This window comes from Schistocerca gregaria, chromosome 6 (genome assembly GCF_023897955.1).
Source record: "Schistocerca gregaria isolate iqSchGreg1 chromosome 6, iqSchGreg1.2, whole genome shotgun sequence".
In the NCBI taxonomy this organism is placed as follows: Eukaryota; Metazoa; Arthropoda; class Insecta; order Orthoptera; family Acrididae; genus Schistocerca; species Schistocerca gregaria.
In genome coordinates this window covers 498,710,514-498,726,055 of record NC_064925.1, presented here as the reverse complement: position 1 = coordinate 498,726,055, position 15,542 = coordinate 498,710,514, and the positions used below count along the sequence as shown (strand labels likewise).

Genomic DNA, 15,542 nt, shown 5'->3' with positions numbered 1-15,542 from the left:
TGCTTTCTCATTTTTCTCAGTTTTTACAGTGATGAGATAGGCAGCATAACTCTGTGGTAGCGGAATACATTCTCATATTTTTGGACAATGTATAAAAAGAGATATACTGTTTTTTACATGACAATGGGAACACGTGGCATTCGGATTTTCGTATGTATATGAATTCAGAACTCAAACATCAGCCGACAAAACCAGTTTGATGCACTCTCAAAATTTCTCGAGAAAATCGACTTTGAAGTTTTCTGACCATCAGCAATATGATAAAGCAAGGTAGGTCAACGTTTCTCGATAGGATGTGTGGTAGAATGCTCGCCTGCACCGTGTGTGCTGTAGGTTACATTCCCATCCATGCCAAAATTTTGAACAAAGGTGCATGTTGCATGAACATACGTCTGAAGCGAAAAGTCGTTAAGCATAAAAAGGATTTGATTTGTAATTTTAAAATTAAACAACCTTTTTACAAAATATTAATAATTAAGAAGTTATATTTGCAACGAAAACTGGATTTGTGTGAGCAATACGTAATTGGAAATACGAAGTGCATTTTTAATAAAGAGAGGAATTAGATATCTGTCAATTAGCATACATTTGATGAATTATATATTTAAATGACGCAGATAGGTATAAGAAATGAACAAAAACAAACGAAAAAAATAGTGAGCGAAACGAGACTGGAACCAGGGATTATTAGTCTAGACAGCTACTGATTTTTTTCCCTATTTATGTATTCTAAACTTCACGGAATTGATAGTAGAACGTTCACTTGTATTTAAAAATTTTCATCAGCTGCGAATCGAACCTAAAACCCCTCGTGGTCGGCGAGCGTTCTACTCGTACAATACAGCCAGGCGGCCTCGCCAGAAAAATCGACATTGCTTTAGCTTAATAACGACGGCCATAAAACTCCAGAGTAGGTTTTATCGAGAACTTTTGAGAGCTGCATTCAACTATTTTGGGAGATTAACATTTGAATTCTGAACTTCAGATTAAAAAAATTTACAATAACCTATAGCCTCATGGCCACCTTTTTAGAATGTTTTCCACTAGCCCTCTTCAATTGACTGACAGCCTGTTGTTCACTGGGGAGAGCTAATTCTATGTGACAGTTTGGAGTGGAGAGTTGACATTGATAACACAACCTAAAGGTGCAAACTGTAATTATAGCAAGCTCCCCTTTAGGAGGCCTGCCGGTGTGATCGAGCGGTTCTAGGCGCTTCAGTATGGAATCGCGCAACCACTACGGTCGCAGGTTCGAATCCTGGCTCGGGAATGGATGTGTGTGATGTCCTTAGGTTAGTTAGGTTTAAGTAGTTCTAAGTCCTAGGCGACTGATGACCTGAGATACTAAGTCCCATAGTGCTCAGAGCCATTTGAACCATTCGAACCCCTTTTGGAATGGGACACTGATACATAGCAGTAACATGAAACTATTTCCCACTGGTCTTCTGGCAATCTATCGTGGGTGACTTACGTCCCGATGGTAGTGAAAAGGTTAAGTGCTAAGTGGGCCAATATTCACAGTTCAGGTTGTAGCCTGAATACAGGGGGCTGTCGCAGAAGTACTCGACCTCAGGGTATAGATAGCAGTTATTATGTCAAACAAATTATTTTGCTAGAAAGTATCACCTTATGAAATTTAAGTTTGAAGTCTGGCGATCTACACTGTTTAGTATTTGTTTGGCAGCCATCAATAGTGAAAGCTCTCAGCGAATTTGTAAACACAGATAAAACTGATCGTCGTTAGTCCAACTAAAGGTGAGCTAGATTCTATTCTGGGAGACTCTGCTCCTACGTTCACAACAGTAAAATATAGGAACGCAGAGTTTAAGCGAGTCTGTACGAACTGCAAAGATGAAAATTGCAGTGGTCGGTTAATGAGGTGAACACAACAGAAAATGTGACACAAATCCACAAAATGACACTGGACGACCGTCGACTGAAAGCAGCTAGAAGACATCAAAGGCATTTCAAAAAGTGCTGTACATCACACACTGACTGAAGTTTTAGACATGAGAGAGCTGTGTGGAAGATGTGTGCCAGGTCCATTGCTTCACACTTGAGGCAAGTCAAAAGTCAACACAGTGGACTGTATGCTGGCATAAGCTGTCACCAGCACACCGGTTGGGAAAGAGGTTGCAAGAAGATCGACAGTAGGCGCTGAATCAAGCACGCCTATCACGAGAGAGGCCAAAGACAGACTCGAAAGCAACCGGTGTGCTGGTGACAGCTTATGCCAGCATACAGTCCACTGTGTTGACTTTTGACTTGCCTCAAGTGTGAAGCAATGGACCTGGCACACATCTTCCACACAGCTCTCTCATGTCTAAAACTTCAGTCAGTGTGTGATGTACAGCACTTTTTGAAATGCCTTTGATGTCTTCTAGCTGCTTTCAGTCGACGGTCGTCCAGTGTCATTTTGTGGATTTGTGTCACATTTTCTGTTGTGTTCACCTCATTAACCGACCACTGCAATTTTCATCTTTGCAGTTCGTACAGACTCGCTTAAACTCTGCGTTCCTATATTTTACTGTTGTGAACGTAGGAGCAGAGTCTCCCAGAATAGAATCTAGCTCACCTTTAGTTGGACTAACGACGATCAGTTTTATCTGTGTTTACAAATTCGCTGAGAGCTTTCACTATTGATGGCTGCCAAACAAATACTAAACAGTGTAGATCGCCAGACTTCAAACTTAAATTTCATAAGGTGATACTTTCTAGCAAAATAATTTGTTTGACATAATAACTGCTATCTATACCCTGAGGTCGAGTACTTCTGCGACAGCCCCCTGTATTCAGGCTACAACCTGAACTGTGAATATTGGCCCACTTAGCACTTAACCTTTTCACTACCATCGGGACGTAAGTCACCCACGATAGATTGCCAGAAGACCAGTGGGAAATAGTTTCATGTTACTGCTATGTATCAGTGTCCCATTCCAAAAGGGGTTCGAATGGTTCAAATGGCTCTGAGCACTATGGGACTTAGTATCTCAGGTCATCAGTCGCCTAGGACTTAGAACTACTTAAACCTAACTAACCTAAGGACATCACACACATCCATTCCCGAGCCAGGATTCGAACCTGCGACCGTAGTGGTTGCGCGATTCCATACTGAAGCGCCTAGAACCGCTCGATCACACCGGCAGGCCTCCTAAAGGGGAGCTTGCTATAATTACAGTTTGCACCTTTAGGTTGTGTTATCAATGTCAACTCTCCACTCCAAACTGTCACATAGAATTAGCTCTCCCCAGTGAACAACAGGCTGTCAGTCAATTGAAGAGGGCTAGTGGAAAACATTCTAAAAAGGTGGCCATGAGGCTATAGGTTATTGTAAATTTTTTTAATCTGAAGTTCAGAATTCAAATGTTAATCTCCCAAAATAGTTGAATGCAGCTCTCAAAAGTTCTCGATAAAACCTACTCTGGAGTTTTATGGCCGTCGTTATTAAGCTAAAGCAATGTCGATTTTTCTGGCGAGGCCGCCTGGCTGTATTGTACGAGTAGAACGCTCGCCGACCACGAGGGGTTTTAGGTTCGATTCGCAGCTGATGAAAATTTTTAAATACAAGTGAACGTTCTACTATCAATTCCGTGAAGTTTAGAATACATAAATAGGGAAAAAAATCAGTAGCTGTCTAGACTAATAATCCCTGGTTCCAGTCTCGTTTCGCTCACTATTTTTTTCGTTTGTTTTTGTTCATTTCTTATACCTATCTGCGTCATTTAAATATATAATTCATCAAATGTATGCTAATTGACAGATATCTAATTCCTCTCTTTATTAAAAATGCACTTCGTATTTCCAATTACGTATTGCTCACACAAATCCAGTTTTCGTTGCAAATATAACTTCTTAATTATTAATATTTTGTAAAAAGGTTGTTTAATTTTAAAATTACAAATCAAATCCTTTTTATGCTTAACGACTTTTCGCTTCAGACGTATGTTCATGCAACATGCACCTTTGTTCAAAATTTTGGCATGGATGGGAATGTAACCTACAGCACACACGGTGCAGGCGAGCATTCTACCACACATCCTATCGAGAAACGTTGACCTACCTTGCTTTATCATATTGCTGATGGTCAGAAAACTTCAAAGTCGATTTTCTCGAGAAATTTTGAGAGTGCATCAAACTGGTTTTGTCGGCTGATGTTTGAGTTCTGAATTCATATACATACGAAAATCCGAATGCCACGTGTTCCCATTGTCATGTAAAAAACAGTATATCTCTTTTTATACATTGTCCAAAAATATGAGAATGTATTCCGCTACCACAGAGTTATGCTGCCTATCTCATCACTGTAAAAACTGAGAAAAATGAGAAAGCAAATAATTTATTAAGAACGTTCTAAATGCCATACCAGGAAACTGGTTCTCAGTGCCAATGAGGATGCTTTTGTTCCAAGTGCCATTAATACAGAGCCACTAACTTATTTGTGATAATACCAGTACAGAAAAACAACAGTTATATTTTAAATAGTAGAAGTGTAGTTAACTAAAACTATTTCTAATTTCCCTTTTTACCGAAAGAACAAGAACATTAAGTTCTGGCAAACGTCCCTCAGTATTGACTTCTGTTTATTACGAAAATGGTTCAAATGGCTCTGAGTACTATGGGACTTCACATCTGAGTTCATCAGTCCCCTAAAACTTAGAACTACTTAAACCTAACTAACCTAAGGACATCACACACATCCATGCCCGAGGCAGGATTCGATCCTGCGACGGTAGCAGTCGCGCGGTTCCGGACTGAAGCGCCTAGAACCGCTCGGCCACCGCGGCCGGCTTTCTTACGAAACTCCGATCTTGGGATCATATGTTGCAGAGCCTACGCTAAAACTCTGTGCGTTGTTGAAGAAATGGCATCATCGTCAAAAGATCTTTTTGTTTTGCAACTGATAAATATGACTGGTCTTTCAAACGAAGTACGGTACGGCATACATCTGGCATGGTCATTTTGAAAACATTGACATTTTCCGCTCTCCTGCTGCAGAGTAAGAATTTTTAATAGCTATTTTAGATGGATGGGTATGAGACACTTTGATCACAGTGCATTTCGAAATCTTACACGCCTGCATTGGCAGCAGTGTCTCGGCATCATCTACAAGCTCCCCACTACATGTGTTTCTGTATGAAATTTACCTCCCAGTTTGTAAAAAGTATAAATATTACGAAAACTATATACCCACAAACTGTTACTCACTTTTAAACTCATATGTCGACCTTTGACTAAGCAGAATCTAACTTGAACTGAACTGTAACTGGTCTGAATACAATTTGTCTTTATCTTAAATGCGCAATTGAAGTAAAATAATTATCTAGCCCTGATCAAAATTTCCATTTACCTCGTGTTTGAAGACGTAGCTGCACGTTTCTCGAAAGAAAACCGGAAATCGGCAGCGGCTAAGCTAGTAGATTTCTATTCCTAAATAAATATTCTAACAGTTGCATACCACACGATGCAGGGTGGCAATGCGTAACGATAAACCTTCTTTACATAGTGAGATGAGAGTAAATATTCCTACAAAATGACATCGCAGGACAACGATTTTGGAATGAAGTATGTATTCAAAAACACAGAGCAAAGCTTCGTGTGATCGTCCCACATAACAGTGGTCTGAACAATACTATGCTTAATCAAAGAGAACACTAATTTCAAAAGGGTACAACGTTAACAGAGAATTCCTATATCAAGCAGCTTAATCAGTTGATATCTTAATGTATATTTCATGGAATTTGAGTAGTCTTTCTCTCAGCACTAAACAAGTTAAATAGCTGAGAGTAATCGTTCCTAGCTGCGCAGTGTTGCAGTCTTACCTCAAACTTCTTCAAAAATAACATTACTCAAAAATAGCATTTATTTATATCCTTTTTGCCCTCCAATATATACACTCCTGGAAATGGAAAAAAGAACACATTGACACCGGTGTGTCAGACCCACCATACTTGCTCCGGACACTGCGAGAGGGCTGTACAAGCAATGATCACACGTACGGCACAGCGGACACACCAGGAACCGCGGTGTTGGCCGTCGAATGGCGCTAGCTGCGCAGCATTTGTGCACCGCCGCCGTCAGTGTCAGCCAGTTTGCCGTGGCATACGAAGCTCCATCGCAGTCTTTAACACTGGTAGCATGCCGCGACAGCGTGGACGTGAACCGTATGTGCAGTTGACGGACTTTGAGCGAGGGCGTATAGTGGGCATGCGGGAGGCCGGGTGGACGTACCGCCGAATTGCTCAACACGTGGGGCGTGAGGTCTCCACAGTACATCGATGTTGTCGCCAGTGGTCGGCGGAAGGTGCACGTGCCCGTCGACCTGGGACCGGACTGCAGCGACGCACGGATGCACGCCAAGACCGTAGGATCCTACGCAGTGCCGTAGGGGACCGCACCGCCACTTCCCAGCAAATTAGGGACACTGTTGCTCCTGGGGTATCGGCGAGGACCATTTGCAACCGTCTCCATGAAGCTGGGCTACGGTCCCGCACACCGTTAGGCCGTCTTCCGCTCACGCCCCAATATCGTGCAGCCCGCCTCCAGTGGTGTAGCGACAGGCGTGAATGTAGGGACGAATGGAGACGTGTCGTCTTCAGCGATGAGAGTCGCTTCTGCCTTGGTGCCAATGATGGTCGTATGCGTGTTTGGCGCCGTGCAGGTGAGTGCCACAATCAGGACTGCATACGACCGAGGCACACAGGGCCAACACCTGCTTCCCTTTCATACCCCTCGACTCTTATTAATGCCATCTGCTTTCTCTACAAATTGTAAATAGCCTTTCGCTCCCTGTATTTTACCCCAGCTACCTTCAGTATTTGAAAGAGAGTATTCCAATCAACATTGTCAAAAGCTTTCTCTAAGTTTACAAATGCCAGAAACGTAGGTTTGCCTTTCCTTAATCTTTTTTCTGAGATAAGTCGTAGGGGTCAGACATATAGAAAGTATATGCGGATACTGAATGGGTAAATCGGTATGTAAACAGAGAAGGAAATGTAATAATAATGGGGAACTGTACGGAGTCAGGACTGTAGAGGAAGACAGGGACTGGAACACATCCAGCAAACACTTGAGGAAGGAGGCTGCAAATGATACTCTGAGATGAAAAGGCTGGCACAGGGGGAGAATTCGTGGCGGGAAGCATCAAACCAGCTCGAAGACTAACTTAAAAAAAGTTCGAATCACTTCCTCGTGCACCTTGTCCACCAGAGTTAGCCCTCTCTGATTATTTTGTTTGCAAACTGCAAGAAATGGCTTGCTGGGAAAAGATTTACCAAAAATGACGGGGTGGAGTCTGCTACTTTGCGCAGGTCGACGGTTCTCACTTTAAACAGGGTATTAAAGCTACAGAACATCACTGGGGCAAGTGTATCGTGCGGAAAGAAGACTACGTATAAAAATAAAGAATTTTTCGCAACATTTTTTGCGCTTTTCTTGTTAGGTCTGGCAAGTCATCGAGATTCCCCTGGCGCGTGATATTATGTAGTGTGATGAGATACCTCGACGCCGGTGAGGGCAGCCAGCAGATCCCGGAAGGCCTCCATGAGCCGCGTGAAGCCGTCGCTGTCCCGCGAGTAGAGCAGGAGGATGGCCGACGGCGGAGACGGCAGCAGCGGCGACGCCGTCGACTCGCTCGCACCGGGTTGCTTCACCAGGAGCGCCGCCAGTGGAGAGCTGCACAGCCGCGCTGTGGACAGAGCACGACCAGAGCTGACTCACCGCCTCTAGCCTCGACAAAGGCACAGTGTGTCACATGTAGTCGCGACACTCTCCAGTGTGAAAGCTGCTACCGTGTCACAGCTGGTGCGACACTACTTCAGCATTTCCTTTACCTGATTTTGTGTTGATAACCCTGCACTGATCTGACGAGAAGTCTGTTCTGTCTGCCACTGCACTTCACTAATTCCCATTGTAGCTAACTTCAACCTACTGTCCCCACACCCTCCAGCCAACAATTTATACCTCATCAGCTCTATCAACTCATCTCTTTTCACATCCCTCCAACGTCATTGTGCTGCCCTCTGCCAATCCATCTGTCCTTTCCCCTTTCCTGCTCCCCATTTTCCCCCCACACCCCACCTCCTGACAGTGCACCTAGCAGTCTTGTCAGGTTACTATCTATTCCCTGCATGCCCCGCCCGACAGCACTCTTCTCTCCCCCAACCCATACCCTGTCATCCCACCCCCTTCCCCATCCCAATCCAGACTGCTGTTCAGATGACATTTGCGTTCTGGTTGGACATGGAAGTTGTAGTGATCACATGCACATAAAGTGCGCTTGATTGTGTGTATGTGTGTGTGTTTTCCTAAATGAAGAAGATTTTGGTCGAAAGCTACATGTGAAACAGTCTTTTCACATCTCAGGTCAACAGATCATTTTTATGGTGAGTAGCAATCTATTGTTTTCCTATTATTATTGATATTTCAACTTATCTGTTTCCCAGCATATCTGATTAGAGATCTAACATTTCACGCTCTGTTCATAGAATACCAGTCCTGTTTTTCTTGATGACTACATCCTCCTGAGAAGCCCCCATCTGGAGATCTGAAAGTAGCACTATTTTATTTTCTTAATACTTTGTTCAAGAGGACCCATCATCATTAGCAATTAAAGTTGAGCTGTAAGTCCTCATGGGAAACAAAAAGATCACCACTGTAGTTCCTCCTTGCTTTCATCCATTTGGAGTGCCAGCACAGCGAGGTCCCACTGGCTAACAATACGAGGTAGATCAGTCAGTCATCCAGCAATTACAGTACAGCCCATAAATTAACTGATCAATTGCTACAGAACATCTTACATCATTGGTTTTCTCTTGCCTTGTGACAATTATATTTCTATAAATGTATGCCAGATAGATACAGAACTGATTGTATCAATGTGTATTTATTGTGTGGAGCTCATTCATAGTAATCATCTACAGTAACTGTATCAATGACCAAATACTGGTTTAACAGGGAGACTAAGAGTCAGACTACAAATACAAAGGATTAGGGTTCAATCTTCAGTTGATTTTAGGATTCTTTCCTTCTAGGTCGCATATAGGTCCTTTTGCCTTTTGAAAGTTCTTTCTGTAAGTCAAAAATAGTCAAACTGCTCTGTGGTTTGTATTCAATATTAATCTTTAATCCCTCTATAGCTTGCAAGGCAAGGCAAGCCAAAAGTCAGCCAAAAGTACACATTAGTTAATTACTAGAGTGTGCGTCATTTACGACGGCGGCCGAGTTTAGGTTCGTTCCGCGCATCTGACATCACAAAACACAGTCAGCCAATGAACAGAGAACGACGTTGCCAGAGCTCGTCTGCAGTGCAGAGCACGGACGAGTGTCTTCAGTTTTAGAAACGTTCAGTCATAAATAAAGTAATTGAACAAAAGCAACGTCTTGATAGCAGACTTTCTTTTATAGAAAATTTGGAAAAAGCATTCTTTATACCAATTATTTAAACCAAACAACCAATAAGCCTCCTAATTCAGGCGATAGCAAGGAAAGGTGTTTGTATAATTCTCACTAACCGCTTTTTCGCAATAAAGAACAGTGGTAATTATTTATTTCCTGTTGTACTTCGACGAAACGTAAGTAATTCATAGTCATACCAACAGTGTTTGTCGGTAGTCTGCGTGTTATTTTAAAGTCCTCCGGGAGATCTATTAACTGAAGAGCTGCGTTAGCGTAACGGTTCGAATGCTGCCGGCATGGTATCTTAGTGTGTTCGGTCAGAGGGCTAGCTGTCCTCTGTAATAAAAAACTGAGTTAATGGATCAACAACGAACTAAAACGGGTGTCTTTCGACGTCCGCTCAGAGCAGATACAACGAACAAAATGAAATTTTTTTTTAAAAAAAGGAGTGTTTGGTTGCTAAGTGAAAGGTTCTGAGTTCAAACCTACTTCGGTGTTTAATATTTTCTTTATTTAAAAACAATATCGAAGTGTCTTACTTTATGAATTATATTCGTTTGAATGTATTTTTTTGAAATTTCTAATGGCAACTAAAATTGACCATATGGAAAGTATACACTATGGACTTTTACCTCTGCAAACTCTTCAAAATTTCGTGCAATGAATTACTGCATCTAATGCTGCACAATAACTGCGTTGAACATCGAAACAGAATTAAGTCATTTAATGGGGGGGGGGGGGGAGGAGGCGGGGTATCAGTCAAGAAGATGTGTAAAAATCAAATTTTTGGGCCAAATAGTTTTGTGAAATCGAATGATAAAGTGTGTCATAGCAGTCCAAACACCATGTGCCTGCACAGGCGAGCAGTGCAGTGATAACAAAATCGCGCACATCGCGGAATGCTGGGAGCACGTCTCTGTAGCAGCGAAAGGGTTACTGCGGCTGTGGTGGCTTTACTTCATAAACTGCGCGCTCCCCCTAAACGTAAGTTTGCCAACTATACTATGGCGCTGCTTCTCTTAGCGCATGCAACTGGCAACGCAGCAATCTCCCGCGTCTAGGCTGGCATGCGCGAACCGCTAAGATAGGAGAATTGAACTATAGCGGTCCAAGCGATCAGGAAGCAGACAGTCACATGCATCGTAAGGATAATTGATACTTTCAGTTATCTGCCTACTTAACTAACGAAATTATTGTTATATTTTTGCGTTTCAGGCAGCAGCCATAGGGCGAGAAACAGCAGCAACAGGGATGTAAAAGTTAGTGACATTTTACGAGTTCCTAACCAGGAGCGAATTCTTCAGTCTCACCTGTATGTTTTGGTAGTTTAGTTTTTGAATCTCTGCATGGTAATCTAATTTACTAGACGCATTCTTGCATTTTAGTCAGCGTCTATAGTAGAGTTGCACAGCACATATCTGTTGTATTTTGTCTGTCTATGAAGAGTAGTTTTCCACAGTCTTTAATATGGATAGAGACTGTGATTGCTGTGTACGGATGTGAACTGAGTTGGTGACACTTTGCTCTCAGCTCCAGGCTGTGTTGGCTTCAGTTGCTCAGACTGAGGCTGCAGTGGATGGGCACAACCCACGAATCTGCCAATCAGTCCGCACTGGTGATCAGCCCAATTACTGCTCACATAAAGGTTGATCCCTCACTTGTGGAATTGTGGTCGAGAGGAGGTCGCACTGGGGCGTGGCAGGCTCAAAAGACTTCCCGGGGGGGGGGGGGGGGGGGAGGGAGGATTGTAAGGCCTCCCCACCTCCAGGTATTGTCTGTGGCTGACACTGTCCCTCGGACAGATGCAGTCACTCGTCCTGTTTCAGTGGGAAACCTCTCAGCCTGCAAGAGCAGACAATAATGAAGGGTGAGATTATTGATAGTTGGGAGTTCCAATGTTAGGCGTGTTATTGGGCCCCTTAGGGACATGGCTGCCAAGGAGGGGAAGAAAGCCAGTGTGCACTCTGTGTGCATACAGAGTGGCATCATTCCACGTGTGTAATGGGTCCTACTGGATGCTTGCCAGCTGCAAGTGGTGGCTCATGTTGCTACCAATGATGTGTGTCACTTTGGATTGGAAGAGATTTTCTCTAGTTTCAAGCAGCTTGCTTGCGAGATAAAAGCAGAGCTCGCCATTTGCATCATAGTTGACAGGACCGATTGTGGACCTCTGTACAGAGCTGAGGGGAGGGTCTGAATTAGAGGCTCTGACAGTTCTCCGATCGTGTAGGCTGCAGATACCTCGACTTGCGCCGAAGGCGGTGGGCTTTCAAGTTCCACTAAAAAGGTCAGTAGTCCATTGCACGCAGAAGGCCGTTACATGGGTAATGGGGGCTGTATGGTGTGGACTGGGTGGTGTTTTAAGTTAGAGGGTCTTACGAAAACACAAAACGGGGTTCAGTCTGAAAGGGTGAAGGCCAAACACAGGAAGAACGTAGATGCAGGAACCATTTGTACAACAGTTATAAATTGTCATAGCTGTGTTGTGAAAGCACCAGAGCTCCAAGCGCTAACAGAAAGCACTGATGCTCAGACCTTATAAGCACTGAAAGCTGGCTAAAACAGGAGAGAAACTGCGCCAAAATTTTTGCGAAGAACCTAACTGTGTTCAGAAATGATAGGTTAACTATAGTTGGTGGTGGCGTATTTGTTACTGTTAGTAGTAGTTTGTCTTGTATCGAAATTGAAGTAGATAGTTCCTGTGAGTGAAATAATATAATAACTGGATCATTTTACTTACTTCCCATATCAGATTATACAATTGCCAAAAGGTTTAAAGACAACTTAAGTCTAATCTCAAATATGTACCTGACTCACACAACTATAGTTGCTGGTGACTTCAATTTAGTCTCGATATGTTGGCAAAAATACATGTTTAAATCCGGAGCTGAGCATAAAACATCATCTGAAATTGTGGTAAACGCTTTCTCTGAAGATATGAATATCTGGGGTGCTCTGAATCCGCCAAAAGAAAATCAATGACAGCACTCTGGTTGGAAGGCACCTCTGTTACAGACGCTGTTCTCAAGCATACGTTTAGCGTCGCTACCAACCGAAACTTAATAAAACTATAAAGACTGAAGAGGGAATATTCTGTGATGTCTCACAGCAAATTCAGCATTTTTCCTACCGAAAGGCAGGGGAAAAAATCTGTTGCATTATTTATTGAATGCCCCTCGTACATTAGTGTTGAGTGTCAGTAATAATTTACAAAGTTAAGGGCTCCATCTTGGTCAAGTTGTAATAAAGTGATCTAGTAACTTATGTGGAATAGTATCATCTCAGCTCTCTCGAGGAGTACAGCTAAGAACCCACCACTCTACGGCGAGTGTTATTTCTTGCAGCAAAATATGTTGCACTGAAGTCACTATGATTCATGATGGTCCCCTGGACATTACAATTGATGGTATGTGGTTGTTAGTATAGTGTGTGATCACCAGGACGACAATATAGGATCTGCAATGTGTCCCTATGCTGTCCACAAGGCTGATATGGAGTTCTTATGGTATTGTATTGTATATTGTATGTTAACTGGGGACCTAGAAACGATGAAGAGGCTCCATACCGTTGCCCCCCCCCCCCCCCCCCTGGGAACGTCTCACACCAGACGAGAGTAACCCCTATGTGTGTGGTAGAGTAATGGTGGTGTATGCATATGTGGAGAACTTTGCCGACATAGTGTAGCTGTGGCGGCATAAGGGGGACCAGCCCGCATTCGCCGAGGCAAATGGAAAACTGCCTAAAAAGCATCCACAGACTGGCTGGCTCACCGGATCTCGACACAAGTCCGCCGGGCGGATTCGTGGCGGGGACCAGGCGCTCCTTTCCACTCCGGAAAGCCGTGCGTTAGATCACTCGGCTAACCAGGTGGGCTTCTTATGGTAACGAGTTCAGTGTGGTTGACAATTGCTGGATGGTGACTAGTGCTGCAGTGCGTCTCCCCAACACATCCTATACGTTCTCGGAGGCACGGGCACCCCACTCCATTCGTCGAATATCCTCTCACTCCAAGACCTCACCCACCTGTGCTGTTCGATGTGGTCGTGCATTATTATCCACAAAAATGAAGTGAGGTCAAAATGCACCCCTCAGATGATGCACTTGGAAAGGAATATAGTGTCACAGTAACCTTTACCAGTGAGTGAACTGTGTTGAAACATTTGGATGTCACTATGTCCATGGAACATTATACCTCCTCGCACCATAACGCCTGGACTACCAAAGCTATCATATTCGACAATGTTCTTGGGTACGTTATGTGTTCGCACCTCTCGTCGTATGAAGGCGCAACCAGCTTTACTGAACACGATCGCTCTAGCCAGTGGAGGAGCCCTCGGAATGAGAAGATCTTTGTCGCTTGGACTGGCCTGTCCGTTCCCCTGACTTAAATCCCATCGACGATGTGTGGAATCCATCGTGGAGACCTATTGCAGCATGTCAGCATGCACCAGCGATGGTCTAGCAGTGGCCAACCGTGCTGCTGAAGGAGTGGAACACCTGACCACAAAAACTCTTTACCCACATTGTGGCCAGCATGGAACACGTTGCACAGCGTGCAGTTTCTTCCCTGATCATAATACGCTACACTCATGCTCATAAATTAAGGATAATGCTGATACATGGTGAAACAGCGCTCAGGTGGGCGGCTTGCTGAATTAACCAACTCGGGGTATGACCATGCGGTGCATTTGACTTGCAGTCGTCGCACGGTGGCGCTGGCAGCAGTCCACATACGAAGAGGAGTGTTGGTGCATGTCAGAGTGCGGTGCAGCGACTAAGTGTGCAGACGTTTTCAGACGTGCTAATGGTGATTGTGTGTTGAAAATGGCTCAAAGAACACATATTGATGACGTTATGAGTAGTAGAAAACTAGAACGACTGGAGGGTGGTCAAACACAGCAGGTCGTAGCGCAGGCCCTCCGTGTGCCATAAAATATGGTCTCAAGATTATGGCAACGATTCCATGAGAGAGGAAACGTGTCCAGGAACTGCAGTACGGGACGCCCACAGTGTACAACGCCACAAGAAGACCGATATCTCACCATTAGTGCCTGCAGACGGCCATGGTGTAGCCTTGCTCTGGACCTTACCGCAGCTACTGGAACAGTTGTCTCCAAACACACAGTCTACAGACAACCGAACAGACATGGTTTATTCTCCCGGAGACTTTCAAGGTGCATTCCTCTGACCCCTGGTGATAGGGGGGCCCATAAAGCCTGGTGTTAAGAACACAGTAAATGGTCATTGGAACAGTGGTTCCAGGTTATGTTCACAGACGAGTCCAGGTGTAGTATGAACAGTGATTCTCGCCGGGTTTTCATCTGGCATGAGCCACCCGTGCGGCCGAGCGGTTCTAGGCGCTTCAGTCTGGAACCGCGCGACCGCTACAGTCGCAGGTTCGAATCCTGCCTCGGGCATGGATGTGTGTGGTGTCCTTAGGTTAGTTAGGTTTAAGTAGTTCTAAGTTCTATGGGACTGATGACCTCAGAAGTTTAGTCCCATAGTGCTCAGAGCCATTTGAATCATCTGGCATGAACCAGGAACTAGATACCAACCCCTTAATATTTTTGAAAAGGACCTGTGTGGAGCTCGTGGTTTGATGGTGTGGGGTGGGATTATGATTGGTGCACGTACACCCCTGCTTGCCTTTGACAGAGGAACTGTATCAGGTCAGAAGTATCGGGACGTCATTTTGCACCAGGTGCTGTGGGTCCCAACTTCCTCCCGATGGATGATAACACCTGGCCCCACCGAGCTGCCATCGTGGAGGGGTACCTTGAAACAGAAGATATCAGGCGAATGTAGTGGCCTGTCTGTTCTCCAGACCTAAACCTCATCGAGCAAGTCTGGGATGCTGTCGGTCGACGTTTCGCTACACATCTTCAAACACTAGGACACTTCAGGAGCTCCGACAGGCACTGGTGCAAGAATGGTAGGCTACACCCCAGCAGCTGCTCGCTCACCTGATTCAGAGTATGCCAACCCGTTGTGCGGCCTGTGTACGTGTGCATGGTGATCATATCCCATATTGATGTCGGGGTACATGCGCAGGAAGCAGTGGCGTTTTGTAGCACATGTGTTTCGGGACGGTTTTGTCAACTTATCACCATGGACCTACAGATCTGTGTCGTGTGTGCTCCCTATGCGCC

At 44.4% G+C, this 15,542-nt stretch overlaps 1 protein-coding gene across 2 annotated transcripts in view; it reads right to left on the bottom strand.

Moving 5' to 3' along the window:
- The window catches only part of LOC126278674 (uncharacterized), a 544,140-nt gene that overhangs the window by 93,748 nt on the left and 434,850 nt on the right, over nt 1–15,542 (bottom strand). For both annotated transcript variants that reach the window (XM_049978912.1, XM_049978913.1), the window contains one exon: nt 7,497–7,684. In XM_049978912.1, coding sequence (XP_049834869.1) covers nt 7,497–7,684 — 188 coding nt within the window. The remainder of the gene's footprint in view (nt 1–7,496; nt 7,685–15,542) is intronic.